At 54.0% G+C, this 19,433-nt stretch overlaps 7 protein-coding genes across 7 annotated transcripts; 4 read left to right on the top strand and 3 right to left on the bottom strand.

Moving 5' to 3' along the window:
• Positions 1-171: 171 nt before the first annotated feature.
• PG985_004653 (FYVE zinc finger) lies at positions 172-2,276 on the top strand (the record flags this gene model as incomplete). Its single annotated transcript, XM_066824422.1, has 2 exons — positions 172-480; positions 552-2,276. 2 exons carry the CDS (start codon positions 172-174, stop codon positions 2,274-2,276), a joined length of 2,034 nt encoding a protein of 677 aa, XP_066687582.1.
• A 1,458-nt stretch (positions 2,277-3,734) lies between these two features.
• Positions 3,735-5,343, top strand: PG985_004652 (uncharacterized protein; the record flags this gene model as incomplete). Its single annotated transcript, XM_066824421.1, has 3 exons — positions 3,735-4,128; positions 4,224-4,647; positions 4,707-5,343. 3 exons carry the CDS (start codon positions 3,735-3,737, stop codon positions 5,341-5,343), a joined length of 1,455 nt encoding a protein of 484 aa, XP_066687581.1.
• A 91-nt stretch (positions 5,344-5,434) lies between these two features.
• On the bottom strand, positions 5,435-7,179 carry PG985_004651 (uncharacterized protein; the record flags this gene model as incomplete). Its single annotated transcript, XM_066824420.1, has 3 exons — positions 5,435-6,017; positions 6,083-6,909; positions 6,976-7,179. The coding sequence occupies 3 exons, from the start codon at positions 7,177-7,179 to the stop codon at positions 5,435-5,437; spliced, it is 1,614 nt and encodes a 537-aa protein (XP_066687580.1).
• A 2,111-nt stretch (positions 7,180-9,290) lies between these two features.
• Positions 9,291-10,478, top strand: PG985_004650 (uncharacterized protein; the record flags this gene model as incomplete). Its single annotated transcript, XM_066824419.1, has 1 exon — positions 9,291-10,478. The coding sequence occupies one exon, from the start codon at positions 9,291-9,293 to the stop codon at positions 10,476-10,478; it is 1,188 nt and encodes a 395-aa protein (XP_066687579.1).
• An 891-nt stretch (positions 10,479-11,369) lies between these two features.
• On the bottom strand, positions 11,370-12,763 carry PG985_004649 (uncharacterized protein; the record flags this gene model as incomplete). Its single annotated transcript, XM_066824418.1, has 2 exons — positions 11,370-12,255; positions 12,378-12,763. The coding sequence occupies 2 exons, from the start codon at positions 12,761-12,763 to the stop codon at positions 11,370-11,372; spliced, it is 1,272 nt and encodes a 423-aa protein (XP_066687578.1).
• Positions 12,764-13,660: 897 nt separating this feature from the next.
• PG985_004648 (uncharacterized protein) lies at positions 13,661-14,628 on the bottom strand (the record flags this gene model as incomplete). The annotated part of the gene is made up of 3 exons (XM_066824417.1): positions 13,661-13,855; positions 13,895-14,240; positions 14,297-14,628. The coding sequence occupies 3 exons, from the start codon at positions 14,626-14,628 to the stop codon at positions 13,661-13,663; spliced, it is 873 nt and encodes a 290-aa protein (XP_066687577.1).
• A 2,875-nt stretch (positions 14,629-17,503) lies between these two features.
• On the top strand, positions 17,504-19,139 carry PG985_004647 (uncharacterized protein; the record flags this gene model as incomplete). The annotated part of the gene is made up of 6 exons (XM_066824416.1): positions 17,504-17,698; positions 17,802-18,186; positions 18,301-18,418; positions 18,471-18,616; positions 18,664-18,694; positions 18,770-19,139. The coding sequence occupies 6 exons, from the start codon at positions 17,504-17,506 to the stop codon at positions 19,137-19,139; spliced, it is 1,245 nt and encodes a 414-aa protein (XP_066687576.1).
• Positions 19,140-19,433: the final 294 nt, after the last annotated feature.

Below are 19,433 nucleotides of genomic sequence, written 5' to 3'. Positions count from 1 at the left end.
TCACTGGCCTCTTCTAACCTTAACTGTATCTGAACCTCCCCTCTCGCTTCCCTTGCTTCCCTTGCTTCCCATCGATCATTGCCGGAGTGCGAGCTGGGTAGCAACATCATGGCACGCTTGGCGTCGCCCATAGGCAGGTTCAGATTCTAGGAGACCTTCGAAACCGACGTCATGGCGAGCCGTAAGCTCGGCGGGGGTCGCGTCCTGGGCAGCGGAAAGGGACTGCAACCGCCGCCGACGGCAGCATCAGCGTCGCCTTCCGTACAGCGGGCCACCAGTTACTATGCACAGTCCGACAGTACCGCGTCTTTGGGTAGCATTGGCGACTCGCTGGCATCGCCTGCTTCCGGGTCACCAGGGTCCTCAAGTCCGCTGCCCGACTTCCCCCAAGACCTCACCTCCAGAGTCAGCCTCGCAGGGCCCAGCGCCGGCGCTTCCAACGGCAGCAAACTAGTCTGTCCCATATGTGAAGAGGAGATGGTACGTGCCGCTGCTCAAATCCCAAGACTACCTACCCTGCAGGCGCACAAATGCTGAACAAGACGTTGTAGTTGACGCTTCTCCAACTGAATCGCCATATCGACGACAACCATCAAGAATTGCCCGAGTTCCAGCAAGACGAGGTGAAGACGTGGTTTGACAAACAAGTCGACAAAGCGAAGCGATTTCAGCCGCTATCCATAATCAACCAAAAACTGCGCGGCCTCGAGGTTTTCGAGTCCAATGAGAGCTTGCCCCCTCCTGTCTACGCTGCGCCCACCGGTCCCAAGGCCCCTGCCGTCTTGCCGGAGATCCCCTTCGACCCGGACGATATAATCACGAAATCACACTGGCAACGACCGACCATGAACGATCCTTGTACGGAGCCTTCGTGCGACAAGCGCCTAGGTGCGGTGAACGGCAGTATAAATTGTAGGAATTGTGGCAGGCTGTTCTGTGAAGACCATACCATGTACCAGATGAAGCTGTCGAGATCAGCTACGCATGAACCGATTAGGGGCTACTGGTACAGGGTCTGCGAAACCTGTTACAAATCAAGAGAAGGCTACAACGATCACAGCGGGCTCACAAGAGACCACACGGAAGCATTTGCAACAATACGGAAAAAGAGAGTAGAGAGGCAAACACTAGAGATCTCCAGGCTAGAGAAAAGGTTGACCAAGCTCACACAACTATTAGCCAATCCGCCCGCGGACATCACAGCAGCAAGTAACAGTGGCAGCAGTCTACTATCGCCAGTAGCGTCATTATCCGGGCAGAAAACCCAAAGGAAGGCCATCGAGCAATCCGTGGTCACATGGGAAGATGATGCTAAAGTATCCAAGTGCCCCTTTTGCCAGCAAGAGTTCGGATCGTGGACCTTCAGGAGACACCACTGCAGGATTTGCGGACGGGTGGTCTGCACGGACCCGCAAACGGCTTGTTCCTCGGATATCGGATTGAATGTTGCGAACCCGACGGTGCTTTCGTCGGAGAAACCGGACGAAAACTCGATCAGTTTAGATATACGGATGTGCCGGGAATGCAAGTTCACCATCTTCGCGAAGCGCGACTTTGTCGAGAGCATCGTGCACAAACCGCCAGATCAACGGGCCTATGAGACGTTACGCCAATTTGAGCGGGGTATCCAACTACTCATGCCAAGCTTCCAGAGGGCTTTGATGCCCCTGCAGGATGGGCAGAGCACGCCTAGTCATGTCCAGATCAAGGAGGCGTCTAAGCTGCGCAAGAGGTTGATAGATAGCTTCACAAAATACGACATGGCGGCTAGGCGGATTCGAGATCTGAAAACAGAAAGCCCCACACAGCAGCGCTTACAGAAAGCCATTTACCAAGGCGCCAGCTCGTTTCTGCATATGCACATGCTTCCTCTGAAGAACCTACCTCGCATGCTGAAGCAATCGTCTTCTTCCTCGTCCGGGTCCCGAAAGCTCCTTCAGCCAAACGGGCATACCGCAAGTCCCCTGCGCAACCATCACACGGACGGCTATCTCGAAACAGCAAGCCAGACAAGCGAGACCAGCACCGTTATCTCGACGCTTGAAACCGAGGAGAAAGATCTTCGCGAGCGTCTTATCGTGCTAGAGGAGCAGAGGTACATGGTGCAAAAGATGATCACGTCTTCGCAAGGAGCGCGACGGTTCGAGGAGGTCAGCGCGCTAACCAGGAACGTGGACGAGCTCGATCAGGAGATCGAGGTCATCAAATCGAAAGTCAGCGGTGTGGAAGAGAGATGGCAAGGGTTGTACGCCAGTGGTGGCCCTGGGATGGTCTAGATGCTTCAGACCACAATATAATGGCAAGAGCGAAGCCTGCCAAGAACTGGACACCCGTGGATGGCCCTGCACTGGACTGGTGGGGGTGGCAGTGGGAAACCCAGCAGGCGCTTCATTCAAGTCGATCATTTTATGCATTGCCTGGCGTTGGCTTAACTTCGTGTATGGGGCTCTTCGCTCTTTGTCGTTTGGGAGTTCGGGAAATGTGACGTATGTTTTTTGTACATAATCTCTACCTACTTAGGTAATCAAACCAGCCTCAAAGTCAGGTCGTACCGTTCATTCTGGGATTCCAAGCGCAGTCTCATCGACGAAAGAAACATCAGTGGCCTGTTTATTGCTCACCTTACAACCTCTGTCATCGGGCCAGGCGCTGACAGACCAGGTGACGAACAATTCGTTCAGATGGAAGATGGGCTGTCAACACGACTCGTGATGCTTTCCGGGAGGTATTCGGGGTTTGCTGGACGTGTTTGTAATCAAGTGTCTGCCAGTGCTGCATCTGATTTGACTCAAGAGTGTCAAATCCCGAAGTGTCCGGATCCTAGGCGAAGTGCCTAGATGGCATTCTGGACGGGTCTGACGGCCCCGGGAAGAACCGCTTGCTGCGGACCCCCGGCTAAGACATCCGACACTCCGATCCGGGGAGCATGGAGTCTTTTCTGCCCTATCATCACCGAATCGTGTGGCTTATTGACAAGGGCGGCGCAATATATTTAATATGGTGGAGTGTCATTTGTTACAGTGATGTAAGGGATCGACGCAGTTCAATTGGCAGTCTCTATCTATATGCCTACTACCTGCAGACTTACTGCCTACCTACAGTACGTGCCTGCTAAATAGCGGTATGTACACACCCTGATCGAAAATAAACCGGTCACAGACCACCGCAGGTCCTGGCTTTGACAGACTCGACAGGGGCCCGGCCCGGGTCGAGTCAGGTACGCTAAACATAGTTGAGCATGTGTCAAGGAGGTATATGTTATTTCTGCATCTTGAAATCGGTGTCGTCTCGTCTGGATTAGTAATGGACGTAGGCTGAGTGAGCAGTAGGGGTAGGTACTGGTAGGGGGCATTGGGATTCTTGGATTGGGGGATTCGACGAAAAGACCCTGAAGGAACTCGTCATTGGCATTCCATTCCCCACGCCCGCCTGGCTTGGCCCTTGTATGCTTAACGGGCGTCTCACTAGGGTCAAGCAGGCATAGCGCGGGCCCACGCTGAAACCTTTTAGTCTACATCAAGTGCAACAACATTATTTCATGACAAGATAATGACCAGAGCGCCATTTGCATTCAATCAATTCCACTCCCATTCCAGCACTCCTCATCGCGCTTCTTCCTGCCTGTCATCTGGCATTTGCCGTATTTATCACGCAGATCCGCCTACGTGGGCTATTTAGCATGCAGCCCCGGCCATATCCTCCACATTGAACACCGTAATATGACAACAACCACGATGGTACCTATGATCCGGCAGCAGGTCTCTTCTCCACCTTCAGAGTTCGCCAGCCGCCCCTGTTGGACATGTCGCCAGAGGCGCGTCGTGTGTGATACGCGCCTCCCGCACTGCGTCAAATGCACAAAGTCGGGCCGCGAATGCTTGGGCTATGGCGAAAAGAAGCCCGTCATATGGGTGACGGGCATGGCCAGCAGAGGCAAGATGGCCGGCCGGACCACTTTTGCGCCCAACTCCAACTCCAACTCTAACCCCAGCACCAATGCGAACGCCAACGCCGTGGCGGTTGCAGCAGCCGCGTCTCCTAGCCCGGAAAACTTTGGCAAGAGCTTGATGGTACAGTGGCCGTTGTCAGAACCACGGAACGAGCCGGACATGAGGCATCTTGAATACTGTGAGTCTTCTTCCAGTCGCGCGGCATGCCACTCTGCGCACATTGCCCGCCCGTTGGCCCGAGAACGAAACTGAACGTTGGTTCCCATTTTCAAGTCTTGCATCGGTGTTGCAGTGAATGCGTCATCTACGACAGAGAAAACCCCTTTAAACGCTTCATCACGTTGATTCCGCAGAATGAGGCTCTGCGTCATGTCATCATTGCTCTCTCGGCCAGTCATCGCCGCAATTCAAACGGGGCCATCACGCTTTCGTCCAGGAAACGTGAATTCATGCTGGACGGCCTCGTCCATGAGCAAAAGGCCATCAAGGGGCTTCGTGAGGCTATCGCCAAGAACGACCAGCATGAAGCAATTGTGGCGTTAGTTCTCCTGTTCATTTGGAACGACGCTCTGCAGCAAGAGGGGAGGCAATCATGGCGCTACCATCTCCATGCTATGCGCGCCCTGATAAATTCAAGGCGTAATACTCCCGGATGGAACTCTTTCTTCGGCAACTATTTCGAGGAAACATATGCCATGTGAGTACATATCCATCAGTGAGGGTGGTGTTTGAATGATTGCTGATTTGGTCGCACAGCCTCTCCATATTCGGCTCGACACTGAGCAAGCACTACCAGTCGGATGTTTGTGAGGTTTTCAACGAGTCGGAGCTGCCAGTAGTGTTGACGAGAGCCGAGGGCTCAAGCTGGACCGGATGCCCTGCCGAGCTCTTGCAAGTCCTCTGCGATGTCAACCGAGGTGTCGAGACAGAAAGTCTAACCCTCATCGACAAATTCAACTGTTCTCAATGGGCGGCAAAACACCACGAAACCGCGTCAGTAATCATGAGAACACATCTTGCCGAAGCTTACCGAGGCGCCATTTCCGTCTACGCGTTACGCGTGCTTGGCCGGGACGTTGTGCGCGAAAATGTCTCCCTTGTCGTCGGCCGGGCCATTTCGCATTTGCGACAGATACCGGCCGAAGACACCCACTTCAAGGGCATCCTCTGGCCAGCTTTCGTGCTAGGGGCAGAATCAACGGACCCTGTGCATCGCGCAGTTATTCTAGAAATCTTCCAAAACCTGTCGAGGCTTCTTCAGACCTGGGCTGTTAACCAGGCCACAATTATCCTTCAAGAGATATGGTCTAATGCAGACCAACAACCCTCCATAAATCCGCAGTCATGGCTAAAGCATGTGCGCGACAAAGGCCTGGAATTGTTCCTGGTCTGATGATAAAAACAATGTAATTCCAAACTGATCTATTAAAAATTAGGACTGCACATTACTCTCGTTGATACTTTTTAATCCACTCGGACCGCCCTTACCGAGACGGTGGAGGTTGCTTGTTTTCCTCTTTACCCGCTTGCTCCTGCGCCACTCGTTCTTCTAGAGTCAGGTCACTCCCAGCCTTTCCTATCCTTAAGAACACCAACACTATCAAGGCCGCGACTCCCCCTAGCCCGACGCCAAGGAACAGTGAAGTCTTAAAGCTCTCTCGGAGCCCGAACTCTTCCCGGCTAGCTGTAGCAAGATCGGCCCATCCCAGGAAGAAGCTCATGCCGACGAAGAGGAGGCTGTTGATGCACCCGCCAGCCAGACCCTGCTGCGTCTTGGCCACGTTGGTAGTGATGAAAATGTTACTCACGTTGTACATGATGTCGATGCCAATGGTGGCGCAGATCATGGCTGGGAAAATCCAGGCCCAGTAGTTGGGGTTATCGGGTGCCAGCGCCAACAACAGGTTGCAGACGATAAATCCGGCACATGACAATGCAAGCAAGGCGGTTCCTGGCAGCAAGTGTAATGTGAATCCACCAAGCAAAGCGATGGCCAGACCACCGCCAGCTAGCGGGGCAAACCAAAGCGCCGTCAATAGCGGGTCAATATGGAGGACCTTTTCGATGCTATGAAACTGTTAGACGCTGGAATCCAAGGGAATGGACATTGCGTTGCCTGGAAGGGGACTCACTAAAAGCTAGCATAGAAGAGATAGATACCAAACGAGCCATATGCCAAGAAAAGTGCCACGAAGAGGGGAGCGATGTCCTTAGTCGAGAAGATGCTGAGCGGGAGGATAGGGTCCTTGGCTACGCGCGCTTCGACATAGACGAAGGCGCCGAGGAGCAGTAGCCCCAAAATAAAGGGGACGATAATGCCCGGAGACTGCCAGCCCGACTTGGAGCTCTCCGTGACGGCATAGACGGTGAGAATGAGGGCGCTCACACTGGTGGCGCAGCCCCACCAGTCCATGGTCAGGTTCGCCCTCTCCGGCGGGGCTTCGTCCTCGGGCACGCAGAACCAGGAAACGACGGACAGCACCGCCATGGAGATGGAGGCAATCCAGAAGAACCAGCCCCAGTAGAGGAAGCGGGCGCTGACGCCGGCCAGCAAGATGCCGATGAAGAAGCCGAAGGGAGCGCAGCCGCCGTACAAGCTGAAGACGGTGTTCTTACGCGGGCCCGGGCGATACATATTGCCCATGAGGTTTATGCCGGCGGGCAGGAAGGCGGAGGCGCCCAGCCCCTGAAGGGCGCGGATCACCACGAGCATGACATAGTTGGCACTGAAGCCGCCCACAAGCGCCCAGAAGAAGAGCCAGATCAGGCCGCCCAAGTAAACGACGCGTCCGCCGTACAGGTCGGCCAGCCGGCCCACGGGCAGTAGGAAGGCACCCGCGACCAGGCTGAAGACGTTGGACGGCCAGGTCCAGGCGCCGGCCGAGGGCGCCGTGGAGGAGAAGCGCTCTTGGTTCTGGAGAGTGGGCAAGAGGACGTTGAAGCCGCTGATGAGGAATTCCTGTCCGGGGCGTCAGCGAAAAGGAGGGCACCGGGTTGTGCCAAAAGTCCAACAACAGTTACTTACGGCGAGAAGGTTGGAGCCGAAGATGGAAATGAGGAAACCGATCTCCTGCAGGCCGCTCTTGAAGCACGCCGGGCGCTGCTTCCCGAGCTTTTCGAGGTCATCGGACGGTTCGAGGCTGCTGGTTTCGGCTGTTGGGGCGGTACGTTCGACGTCCTTTTCTTGGCCCTGGACAGTCGGCGGGACAGTCGATGGCGCAGCGGCCATGGTTCGGATGGAGCGTTCAGACGAAAAGGAGGAAACGTATACGTAGGAGGAGTTTCGGCTGAGCGAGGGCGAACTGCCAGTACACGGCGGCGTGCGAGCTGTGTGTTCGTGTTCGTGCTGGTGCTTGTGCTTAGGCGTATCCTATGCTGGTAGTGAGTCGTCGTATGTAAGTGCTGATCTTGACTGCTGTTTATAGGTATTTGTCAATGCCTGATAGCCAGGCCAAGTCAAAAGGCCAAACGTATTACGGAGTATGTTGTTGCTCTATGGGTTGGAGTCCTGATGGGGCTCCATAGATATATCAGGTTCGTCGTGTCACCATACCTGCATGCTGCACTCTATTTGCCTAACTGAGATAGTAGTGAAAAAAAAGAGCTTTCGTACTGGGTTGTTTCTGTTTGACTATGTGTCAAGCCCACATGGGCCTGCCCCAACGGGGAGGATGGAGGACGCGCTATGGTTCCCGATAAGTTTTTATTTTCCTTCTTCTTTACTAGCGACTATTCCTGTTCCTTGTCGACTACCAGAAGGGTAGAGCGAGGGGAGGGGCGCCACGATAGAATTTGGAACGGGCATGTCGAAACGAATTTGGGAAAACGGGGACGGCCGTCGTCGTCGTCGTGGACGGGCCCCAGGGAGTTGCCGGATTAGGCAGCCAAGCTGCAGACCTAGCGAAGTGCCGTGGGGCTGGGACCGGGCAGACCTGAAGGGGCTTCGACAAGTCCAGCCTAGCCCCGAGCGCGCCCCCGGTGGGCATCCACGAACCCACGAACGCCAACCTGCAAGTTGCAAACTCCCCTACTGGTTGGCTTCCCCTTCAGGACCTTTTCAGAACCCTTCTAACCCGTCTCTCCACCGTAAAACCGCCCGCCGTCACTCGATTCTGTTTCATGCTCGTTACAGGGGCTTCCGGAGAAGAAGTTGAATTCGCAGCAGAGTCGCATTCTCTGGCCCGGCCGGTCAACCTGATTGGCGCCCCAAGGGAAACAACAGCACATTGTGTTTTATGCATGTTTCCTTCTGGGCGCTGACGAATAACATAATTACGAGACTGGAATTGTCAGTATTGGCGAGTGGGGGTCCATATATTATTTATGATTTTAGAGTTTACCTGGTGCCGCAGCTGCGCCTGGGATTTCCTCCAGCGTGGCCTTGGCAATCGCGACTGCTAGCAAACCACTGCCCGGCCACTAGCAGCAGCAGCGGCAGCGAGAGCCGGTCCGTGACTTGCCGTCTCATCTCGTCTCGTCTCGTCTCTTGTCTCCTTCGGCCATCCGGTTTGCTAGTCCCTACTTACTTGTGATCAGCAGCGAGCGTGTACATCCCCGGAACATGGTTTTTTTCTGATCTGACAGCTCGATGTGCCGCAAGAAGGACCTGCCATCCTCCCCTCGCCCCCACACCCTGATCCCATCGGGCTTATCGCATGATGATGATGTTGACTTGATACCGCATAATTCCAACCCTCGAAGGACAAAGCCAAGTCCAACCCACCAAGAGGACGACGCAGCCACCAAACGAAACGCTGTTGCCCATTGAGGGACCCGCTCTCGGCACCTCCAGAATAGAGCTGCAGATCTCGTTGCAGAGATCCCTTCCGCCACGATACCCTCTGTAGTGCCATCCCGACCTCAACTCTCTCTATCCCCTCTCTGCTGGCAAGTGTGGCGGATATATAACTTCCCGGACCAACATCTCTCTGCATTGCCCGTCTCTGCTACCAGAAGATGACTTCTTAGGCGAGCCAACGACTCTTCAGCGTTGTTTTCTTCTCCTCGGTTCATTGATTGACTGAGTCTTTTCTTTTATTTCGTTTCTGTAAACCCCAATCAATTCCACTCATTCTTCACGCTACCGGTTGGCAAGTAATGAGTGTATATCTATCTTCAATACTATTTTCTTGTCCGACTTTCATTCGTTCGGTATCCTCTACCCTATCGAGGCAGGTTCTGTTGCAGATTTGTTTCCTATTCTTATTGGGTGGTCTGTCGTGCCAAGGTCATTGACGACGAGAGGCATCACAAGAAAGAGAAGGCTCACGAGCGGAGTCTCTATAATCAACATTCAAGGGAACGGCGCAGCAAGAAACTCGAAGACAAGGATAGCGCGTGATGAACGCCTCACAGCGGGCATCGTATCGTGCCTCGTACTATCCTCCTCCGGCTCCGCCCCAACGCCAGATCTCCAAGGCAGGAAAGGCCCGTAACCCGCCGAAGCCCCCAGGGAATTTATCGCGAAGTGGTTCGGTCACATCTACCCGGTCGGAGCCCGTGGAAGCTATAGACTGGGGAGGTTACAAGGCACAGAAGGATGAGCTCGAGACGGTGCACGAGGTGACCGAGGTCGAGTCGCTCGGTGACGCCCCGCCGGACTTTCTGGACCAAGCGTTCCGCATGTTCAGCATCTACCCGACCCGGGATCTCAACTGGGTTGTCGCCGTAGTCTTCGTTGTCGGTTCCGTCGTCTTCACAATCGGTGCCGTCTTCCAGTTGCTGCCTGCCGCGGACCCGACGTTCGTGGTGTTCCCCAATCAGCTCGAGCTCGCCGTGCCGCTGTGCACCCTTCTCGGCGCCGCCATGTTCCTTATGGCGGGTATATTGTCGCTCATCGCCTCCTTCAACGTCGACAATGGCGAGTTCAAAATCCACATTCGAGACCCCAAGTACTACCAGCGCAAGTACAAGGACATGGGCCTGGGCCATGGCGTTCGCGACGAAAACGGCGATATCGAAAAGCTGAGCGGCAGCAAGCTGGAGAAGATCGGCACCAATGCGAGCGTCAGTTCGACCAATTCCTGGAACAGTGGCGAGAAGATATACCGCCCAGCCCTCATAGGCGACAAGAATTGGGTGTGGTGGCCAACCAACTTTGGCCAGGTCTTCCGCACGCTGGCTTTTCAGCTGGGCTTGATGCAGTTCATCGGCGGTGCCATCCTCTCCATTAGCGTGGCGCCTGGCTTTCCGGGGGTCTTGCCCATGACTGATCCTCTCGCCCCCGTCATCTTTGTCTTTACGCCCCTTGTCGTTGGCAGTTCCTTCTTCGTCGTCGCTAACGCCATTCTGATGATCACGAGTCAGAACCACTGGTACAAGCCCGCACTCAACTCCGCCCCCTGGCAGGCCGCCTTCTGGAGTTTTCTGGGGGCGATCGGTTTCTTCGGCACAGGCTTCTTTTTGTTCCTCAGTGACCCGGTGAGCAGCTCATGGTCCAACTTCTGGGGCTCTTTGGCGTTCCTGATCGGCGCAATCATCCAGTGGTACGACCTTATGGCTTTCCACCCTGATGAGTGGGCTGCTTAATTATTGCTACGTCGCCCCCTTTCTCTCTCTCTTTTTCTTCTCCCAGGCAAGACTTCGGGGCTTGAATGGGAACTTGTTATACAGACACTGGGTGTCTGTCTGGACTTTGAGCAATTGGCATCATTATCCCCCCATTTATTTTCTCCTCAGATAATATCAACTAGCGAGCAAGCAAACTATAAATGAGAAACACGGCTTCACGACCTACAAGACAGATCAGCTTGTGTCATATCTGCACGCAATGATTGCTATGTACCTAGATTTCGTCGAGGGGAGGATAAAATGGGGGCGCCGCCTTACAAAAGTGGCAGGTTCCCTCCCCAAACCCATCTTCAACGAATAGACAAAAGCCACTCGCTTATTCTGGAATATGTGAGCCTTGGTATATATATTTGAGTTTCCCTTGACAAATTGGTGACTGTTGAAGCTTTTTGCAGCAAGGACAAGGTATGCTTGCGAATGCTTCCTCTCCCGCGATCCCCACATATCTGCAAGGGGGTTCGGGTGCCCGCTCCCCGCGCCGCCCGAGGCCGAGACTCGAAGCCAAGTTCGACATCACATCACGTTGTCGCACTCGACACTAAGATCAAGAGCATGGAGCAGGATATATATCACAGCCAAGTCCAATTTCTATCGATGCTTTAAATACGCCGGGACTAGAAAGTTTATTACTGTATGGAAAGAAAGAGGTGAAGAGAACACACTCCAAACCCTAAAAATCAGAAAAGAAATCCTCTCCCCTTCCCCTCTCCCGGGCATGCTTAATGAAAGAAAGGCGGGTCTGCGGCCCTGGGACTCCGTCGGTTTGAAACACAGACAGAAACATACATACATACACAACACCCATATCGTCACCCTATGCCCTCGACTCCCATGTGATCCACCGATCAATCACATCATCAGCAGACCCCTGAACAAGCCGCGAACCTTCTCGCGCCGGCGTTCGCGACCCAGCACCTTGTGCTCGCGGGGGTTGAAGAACTCGAGCCGGGCCTGCACGCCGTCGCCCACGGGCTCCCTGCTCCAGCGCCGGCGCTGATACCGCTCCAGTCGCATAAAGGGAATGGGGGGCACGCCACCGCCGCCTCCGCCAGGGCTTTCGCTGCCGCTGTCGGTCGGTGGCGTCTCGGGCGGAGGAGTGGTGCTGGTTGAGGGATACTCTGTGTTTCTCATTGTTCCCTCGTCAGACCCTTGTTGCCCTGATGTCGCTGCTGGTTTCCACAGAGGCTTGCAGGGGGTGGGTACTGAGTAACGGCTCCGGTCCTCGGTAGTAGCAGTGACAGCCGAGCCATCGTCATCTTCGCCACCAGAGAGTTCTGTAGAAGGGCAGGGGGGCTCCGGAGAAGGAGGAAGAAATTGATAAGGCCGCATCGTGTCGACGTCCGCCGTGAGTTCAGGCAGCTGAAGGACGAGGCAGCGCGCCAGGCGGCCGCGGACCGCCGAGAGGACCCAGCGCTCGCGAACCTCCCACCAGAAACGATTGGCGTCGGCGACGTCGAGACGGAGGGTGACGGCGCGCAGGGCGGCGAAGCGAACCAGGTTCGACAGTGCGCCGCAGAGCTCGGCCCAGCAGTGCGGCGCGGCGGAGCGGCGGCCCACGTAGTCGTTGGTCCGGTGCCGGTGTAGCTGCTCGTAGGGCACCGTCAGCGACAGGCGCGCCGCCCGCCAGAGCCGCGTGTTGGGCGAGGGCGCCGCGACGAGCAGGGTGTGGGCCAGGGGCAGCGAGGTCAAGACCAGCGTCGTGGAGGCGTAGATCGTCGGTAGGGCCTCATCGTACCTGGTGCGCTTGCCATGGTAAGTCTCTCCTCTCCACACGAACAAGTTGTTTACTTTGTTGGCAACTCACATGGAGTAGCAAACAATCTTGGGGAGGACACACCATATGAAACCCGTACTTACATCCTTCTACATGTGAGCAGACTCGGCAAGAACAGCGTGCCTGACTTCTTCCCTCGGTCCCTACTAGTCAGCATCGCCTCTTCGCACCGCCAGTGCTCGTTCCAGGTGGAAGACATTCGCCGCGCCCAGACCGGATCTTCCACGAGGGAGCGAGGCCGGCGGGCTTGCTGCTCGCGCCACATCCTCTCGAACTCGTCATTCCGACTGTCCGTCTCGCCGGCGGCAAGTATGCAAGGGAAATGCGTTACGTCCCCGCTACCGTCCTCGTGCTCAAAGACGTGCTGCTGCGTGCCCGAGACATCCCACATGGCGAGATATACCATGTCCCGGATCTCCCTAGGGAGCTTGCCAAAGAAATCAGACTGGTGCTGGAGCTCTGCGGTCATGGTGAAGTCGCTCCCTGGGGAGATAAATCCGGGGGATGGGGGAAACATGGTCAGTTCTCGTGGGTCCGGGCAGCTCGCAGCAACGGAGTCGTCCATCGGCTTGGTGGAAGGAGTCTAGAGAGGTGACTAGTTTAGAGGCTACCACGGCCTTTTAACAACCTCTCTGCCTTGGCACGCAGGTACTATGGTGAAACACGGCAGTTGCGAACCCCGTCTATACCAGTGTTGATATCCTGGCTTCCGGCAGGTTCGGCTGGTCAAGTGCAAGCGCTGCCTGCATGCGAGTGGTATCGTCCTGCCGCGTTTCTGCGTCTAAGAAGGGCCGATTCGGCCTATAGGCAAGGTAGAAGAAGGGGAGAACCAACAGCATCTAGATACAACTGGTCCATACATCGCTGATCTATATGCGATGTAACAGAAGACTGCATGGCTTTACCTACTGCGGCAAAATTCCCGCGAGCAGCTCGGCCTAGTGACTGGAGGTGAGCCGAACGCCGCAGGCATCCGGTAGCGAGCAATGTACGTATCAGATGTCTTTGCCTCTCTACCTAGCCGCGCTCCTCCATGGGCCATGCGGAAGTGCAGCCAATCCGCATGGCCTGATGGAGGCGACAGGGATAAATCGTATGTGGGATTGGTATAACCCATGTGGTCTGCCAAGCCATCTGGCTGGCACTGTGTAAGCGTTGGGGGTAAATAGCCTTTTTCTAGCAAGATTCCCACTTGCAATGCTACTTACTAGAGAAAACGCGATTCCTTCTCCTCTTTCTCTTCGAGACATCCATATACTTATGCAGGCAGTAAATGTAGCCTAGTGGAGTGGAGGGCGGACAGGCCTGGTGTATGTACGTTCTGTGGGGATTGAGCGACACACGCTATGCGCGCCTACTGCCTACTTCACCTGTGCCTGGCATCGTGCCACGGATTTGGGATGTATCCCATAGTGTCGGAAGTTATCCAACAGGGCCTCTTGCCCCCCTCTGCCACTTTCCAGATCAAACGCTCTACTTTTCGTGGGTTGAAGTTCCAGTAACGTATCAGCGGGCGTCTGTGGACTCGCAATGTCGAGCTGTCCACGTCGAAGTTCTCATGCTATTCGTTCTGGCCTGGAAGCAGTGCTGGTAGTTCCACGACGTACTTATTCAACACTTTGACTTTGCCAAATCCATTCAAAATACCACTCTCGGGCAACTTTCGCCAGCATTGCCGATCACGAACATCCAGTGATATCCTGAGGTCACGAAACGCGATTTTGGTCATCGCCTCCTGGAGGGCTTTCAAGTGCGTAGCAGGCTGTGATCCGCCTGTGGAACTGTATGAGCGGTACTCGGCGTACGGCAATACCAGAGTGATGTCCAGCGAACGTATGGAGTTTAAAAAGGGAGATGGTACCGCAACGAAGAAGCGATATGCCGCTGGCATCTCGTTGAACAGAAACGTGTGCGATTCGAAGATAGACTCCATGATCTCGAGGTACCTTTCTTCGGGTTAGATACGAGTTGGAACTTGGGACTACCAGCATATGTGCCATACATTTGCTTGCATAACAGCATCATTGGCTGAAACATTGTGCGCTCGGAAGAAGATGGGCAGGACTCGGACCATTCCTCGCACCTCCAATGACGATGGCCCCATGAAGAGGCCAGCCTTCGCTGCCATAGCTGCAGCTGGCCGTCTCTCACCATGACCGATGATTGGGATTCGTATGCCACGTCCATGGCCTTTTGTATGGCATCGTCGTCGTCATCGCTGTGGTGCTTGACGCATTTGAGACGTCTGAGCCGACCATCGGCGAGCGATAGATGGTACTGCTGGTCGTGGTCCTCCCAGATCAAGGTGTAAACTGCCACATTGCAGATTAGCATGAGCCCTCTCGTGTGTAGGGTCCTCAGAAATTGCAGATGATGCTGATCATAGGTAATCAACCGCTGATGGTAATGAACGGACCCAATGACTTACTCATCCTACGGATTTCAATCGGCAGCTTATGGAGAAAGGGGCTCCCTTTCTGCCCCGGCATTGGCGCTACATCTGCGCTCGCTTGCGTTTCCTCGGCCTGGCGTGCCTTAAGCGCTAGTTTGCTGGCGTCTAAGCGGCTCGACCCGTACCGCCGCCAGCGCCTTAGACACAGCACAGATCTAATACTGGGCTTGTTTTGTAGCAACATTTGGGCAGGCGTGGATAGGTATGTAGATTGAAACGATGGATTGAGAGAGCCATGATGGTAAGCCCGAGTGGAACAGAACTGATGAGAGGACCATGGCCTGGAATCTATCAGGCTACCGTAGCAAACAAACAAACATCATCAGTGATCGAGTAGCAGCTGCAGCCAAGAAGGTTTTGGTGAGGAACTCCCTTCACCCCCTCCATCCATTGAGTGGCATGTTGGCAATCTTGACTTTGGTCGGTGCGGCGTCATCAAGCCTCCGTTGGCCGTAAACTTCTTTCTGCCCTGCATTTGCGACATAACCCTCTTCTTCGCAAGCATCACGACGATACTCGCTGCCGGCAGGCTGAATCGTTCTGCAGACCTGTCTAGGCCCAGTCAACGCAGCATGCTGCAGTGTTGGCAATCAATTGTTGTAGATTGAACACACACAGTGCGACTTGTCGACTGCCAGGCCATCCACCACCCCTGTACTTATGTCCCATCCAGGCGGTATCCAATAGGACATCGTTGCGGCATTCTCAGTTGGTTGCACACTGCATATCACCATGATCCATACGAGCAAGGTTTCTAGTTTGTCGGAGACCCGTGCAGCCAGCTGTTATCCTTCCGTGCTCTCTTTCCCACCAATGCCAAACCGGCCCCCGAAAGTGAGGACTGGGGCATCATGGGCCGTGAAAGAGGGGGTTGCGACTATCGGCACAGCCAACCAGCGACAATCTCATGTCACCCACAAACAACAAGATGCACACTCCCAGTTACTGCTATTCTTATTGACTGAGCTCCTGCTCCAGTTGATGCAGCTCACACGACTAAGCGCCTAGATTTGGAGTTTGGAGTTGGTTGGCTTGGTTGGTGCGGGCAGAAATCTAGGTACTTAGATCTTGTACTACAATGCATTAATTGTCGCACGTCCAAAGAAGCGACACCCCATTACGGCGTACCTACCCCAAAAATGACAGATCTTTTCCGCGTCTGCAGCGGCATATGGCACTATGGACCTCGGTGATTACAGTACCTACCTACTACCTACGAGCTGCTGTGTCTTGCTCCCTAAGCGCTTTGGGGCGCCACCACAGTATTGGGCTGAGTGCATCATTATGGCCTGACTTCAAGCTCTCGAACCAACCCCACCAGCTGCTTCGAAACTTGCAGCTTGGACATTTGCCATCATATCCTCACAAACACCCATATTAACCGAGCGAAAACGGTACGTTGCGCAGGTTTCAGCGACACCTGGCCACCATTTCCTGATCTCTTCATCAGCTCATGAGTTCTTGTTGCAAGCACTTGTCCCATGGACAGATTGGCTGGTAGGCGACTGTCAACGATTGCAGAAAACAAGACATGTCAGGCTTTCAACACAGCTCGGATTGAGGCTGCGCGCGTGTTCCAACAGGGTATTGGAAGCGAAACTAGGTCGTCTGCATCATCCAATGTCCCAAAACCTTGTATTCGCTCTTGATAATGATTCGATACGTGAGTAGTGAGAGGAGATAAGCCCATTCTAGTTGCGATGCTATTATCATTGCCGAGTCATTCATGTCCCAATGAGACTGCCTAAGGCCCAGACTGACTGAGCATATTAAAACATATCTTCTATTAGTCACTATCCTTCGGAACATCTTTCCATGGCACGATATGTATGTATCATTTTCGCGTCCTGTACGGCCCTACAGGAGGATATCAATATCTGCTTTCCGGCAGCGGTACTTAATCATTCAGGATCAGACCGCCTATTGCTAAACAAAAAACGGAAGGCTTCCCGGCACATACCGCAGTCCTAGTCCATAAGATAGCACCAGTGGAGGCTTTCTGTAAACATCTTCATCCGTCTAACACAAACGTTTATGTACCGGGCACCTAAAGAGCCTCCACAGAGATCAATGAGGCGTTTCTTTGGAGGTAGACACAGATATATTCACCATTCGTTCTGCAACATTCTGTTTCCACTTCATAATCGAACATCTCCCGCGCCCCGAGCTTCCGATTCCCAAAGATCATGTTTGCTCCCCAATTATACTTTGGGAGCCGCGTTGGAGTACACATGGATATCTTTGTGCATTCGACTGATGTTTACCGAAACACGACCGGTAAAATACCCTTGAGTTCTGGAACGCCCGTAATCTGATGTTCTATTAAGCTTTCTTCTCTGTCAGTTCTAGCTGACGACTATGCGTATTCTGGCCCAGCCTGGAACTTTGCATGCTCGGTTGGTGATGTAACATCGGACGACCAACGAGGCAGCTAATCATGATGCGGGAATACGTCTTTCGATTCTATCAAAGACGACAAACTGCATGTGCTAATCCAGATCCAGACTCTCGCTTCGACGTCTTCATCGAGGTAGTGTATTCCATGTGCAAGCCATGTTTCATTATGGTGGGAAGTAGCGGTTCACCCATCCATTTCTATCCCATGGATGCAAGACAATTTCCTGACATCGTTGGTCTATCTTACAAGCAGTTGCTTTGTATTGAAGGCGTCGACTTCACCACGCCTTAATTGGGAAACTTGCCATGGTGATGGTGACGATGATATGATTCCTGTGACGCCTGACCTTACCTGATGCAATGCCACCAGCGCCAGCGAACGAGGGTGTATCCGGCGGGGGCCAAAATGTGGCTGATGAAAAAGGAACCAGTACGCTGATATCCATCTGGATCGTTACTAGCATCGCCATCATCTTTACCACAGGCCGGCTGTACGTGAGAGGCTATATGCAGCGCAGGCTTCGTAGCGACGACCACCTCACCATATTCTCTGTGGTATGTTACTTATTGTCTACCTATAGCGGAAGGGCTGGGAGTTGATCATGGCAATGACCCCGCCCTATACACACCTCTCTCTCAGAAGCTGACTTTGTCGCAGTTCAATAGCATTGTGGCGTGTGGCCTGGCCACCAAGGCGGTCTCCCGTGGACTTGGGCGGCATGTTGAAGCCCTGTCACCCGAGGATCAGTCCGCCGCTATGGTCTGGACGTTCGCCGCCTTCTTCCCCGGCCTGGTATCTTTCGCGTGCCCCAAACTGGCCGTCATCGCTCTACTGGTTCGTCTCCTGCTGCCAAGCCGGTTTCACTTCTGCTTCTTATGGTTCATGGGCGCAGCGGTGCAGTTAGCCCAGATCGGCACGATGGGCCTGCTCATCAGCGACCTCGCCGAGAAGTGCCACCTCTCCGACTCTGCTCAAATCCAGAAGCAAAGGGGAAACTGTGTGCCCATGCACGTACAAGTTAGGTACTACCTCTTTGCTGGATGTATGTTCATCTTGGACCCTCCCGTTCCCCCTCTCCCATAATCCAGTTCCAGTCTGTCGATGGGAGAGGACGCCGACTATGCCAACAATCATGGTACTTACTGACTTGGTGTAGCGCTTTCTGCATTTGCCGACTTCTACCTCGCCGTCTATCCGTCCATCGTCCTATACCATCTGCAGATGCCTGGCAGAAAGAAGTTCGCACTGTCGGTCGCTCTCGGCTTTGGTCTTGTGTGAGTAAAAGGGTTTAGCTGTTTACGGCGACTGGACGGCTCCCTCACTCAGGCCTATGCCATCGCTAATCGCAGTTTATCTCAAGGTCGGGGGCAGTTGCCACGTACAAAACTTCCCATATCCCTCTCCTAATCGACCCCGATTTTACATGTACGTGTATCTCGATGGTCTAACCAGTCTCCCTCTCCCTCTCCCTCGTATGTCTACTGGGATGCAAGCTGATGAAGAGGCTATTGTTCGCTAGATGCCAATGCTGAATTGCAATTATGGACACTGTGAGTAGCCAATACAATCGCCAGCCCTACCTGGTGGTAATGAATCCATGTGTTACACCGACTGATTGTTTATAGCGTCGAAGGGGGCATCATCGTGATCGCGTCATCGATTCCCATACTGCAGCCTCTGATTGACAAGATATTTGGCACCAGAATCATGGGCCGCCCGCACGCCTATTTCACGAAGTACATGGCCATGTTCAGTGACCGGCGCAAGATCGCCACCGAAGTGCGCCAACGGATACGAGACCAGCATGCCGTGACGACGACAACGGACTTCACGATGACGACCCTACCGGAAGAACTCGCACCGGTGCATAGACATGACTCAGGAATAGACGGTACGGGCTACGATTACCCCCGGCATGGCGCTGATGGCGGATACCGCAATAGAGGCGACCTGCAACCTGGTGTCATTAATGAGAACCCCGCCCCGAAAGAGTGAATGAAGCCATGAAAGTGGACAATGACGCACTACACATCACCGCGTAAGATGGGCCATCAAAGAGTTTTGAATATGCTTTCGCTTGAGCTTTAGCCCCCTTTATCATCTTTATATCTTGTCATACACCCACACATCTAACTAGATATGTGAAACTGACGGTCGACTGAATACAGACCCAGAAGAGGGCGCGAAGCCTTGCGTCAACAAGCGCGTATGTGTCATCGAGGTCACGGAAGAAGTTGGCAATGGCAACGACGACGGCCCTTCGTGAAGGAACTTGCCCACCACGGCTGG

This window comes from Apiospora marii (genome assembly GCF_038362585.1).
Source record: "Apiospora marii strain CBS 49790 chromosome Unknown utg000003l_segment0_segment0, whole genome shotgun sequence".
Lineage (NCBI taxonomy): Eukaryota > Fungi > Ascomycota > Sordariomycetes > Amphisphaeriales > Apiosporaceae > Apiospora > Apiospora marii.
Note: the sequence above shows the minus strand (reverse complement) of the source record. Positions and strands in the feature narration are given on the sequence as shown.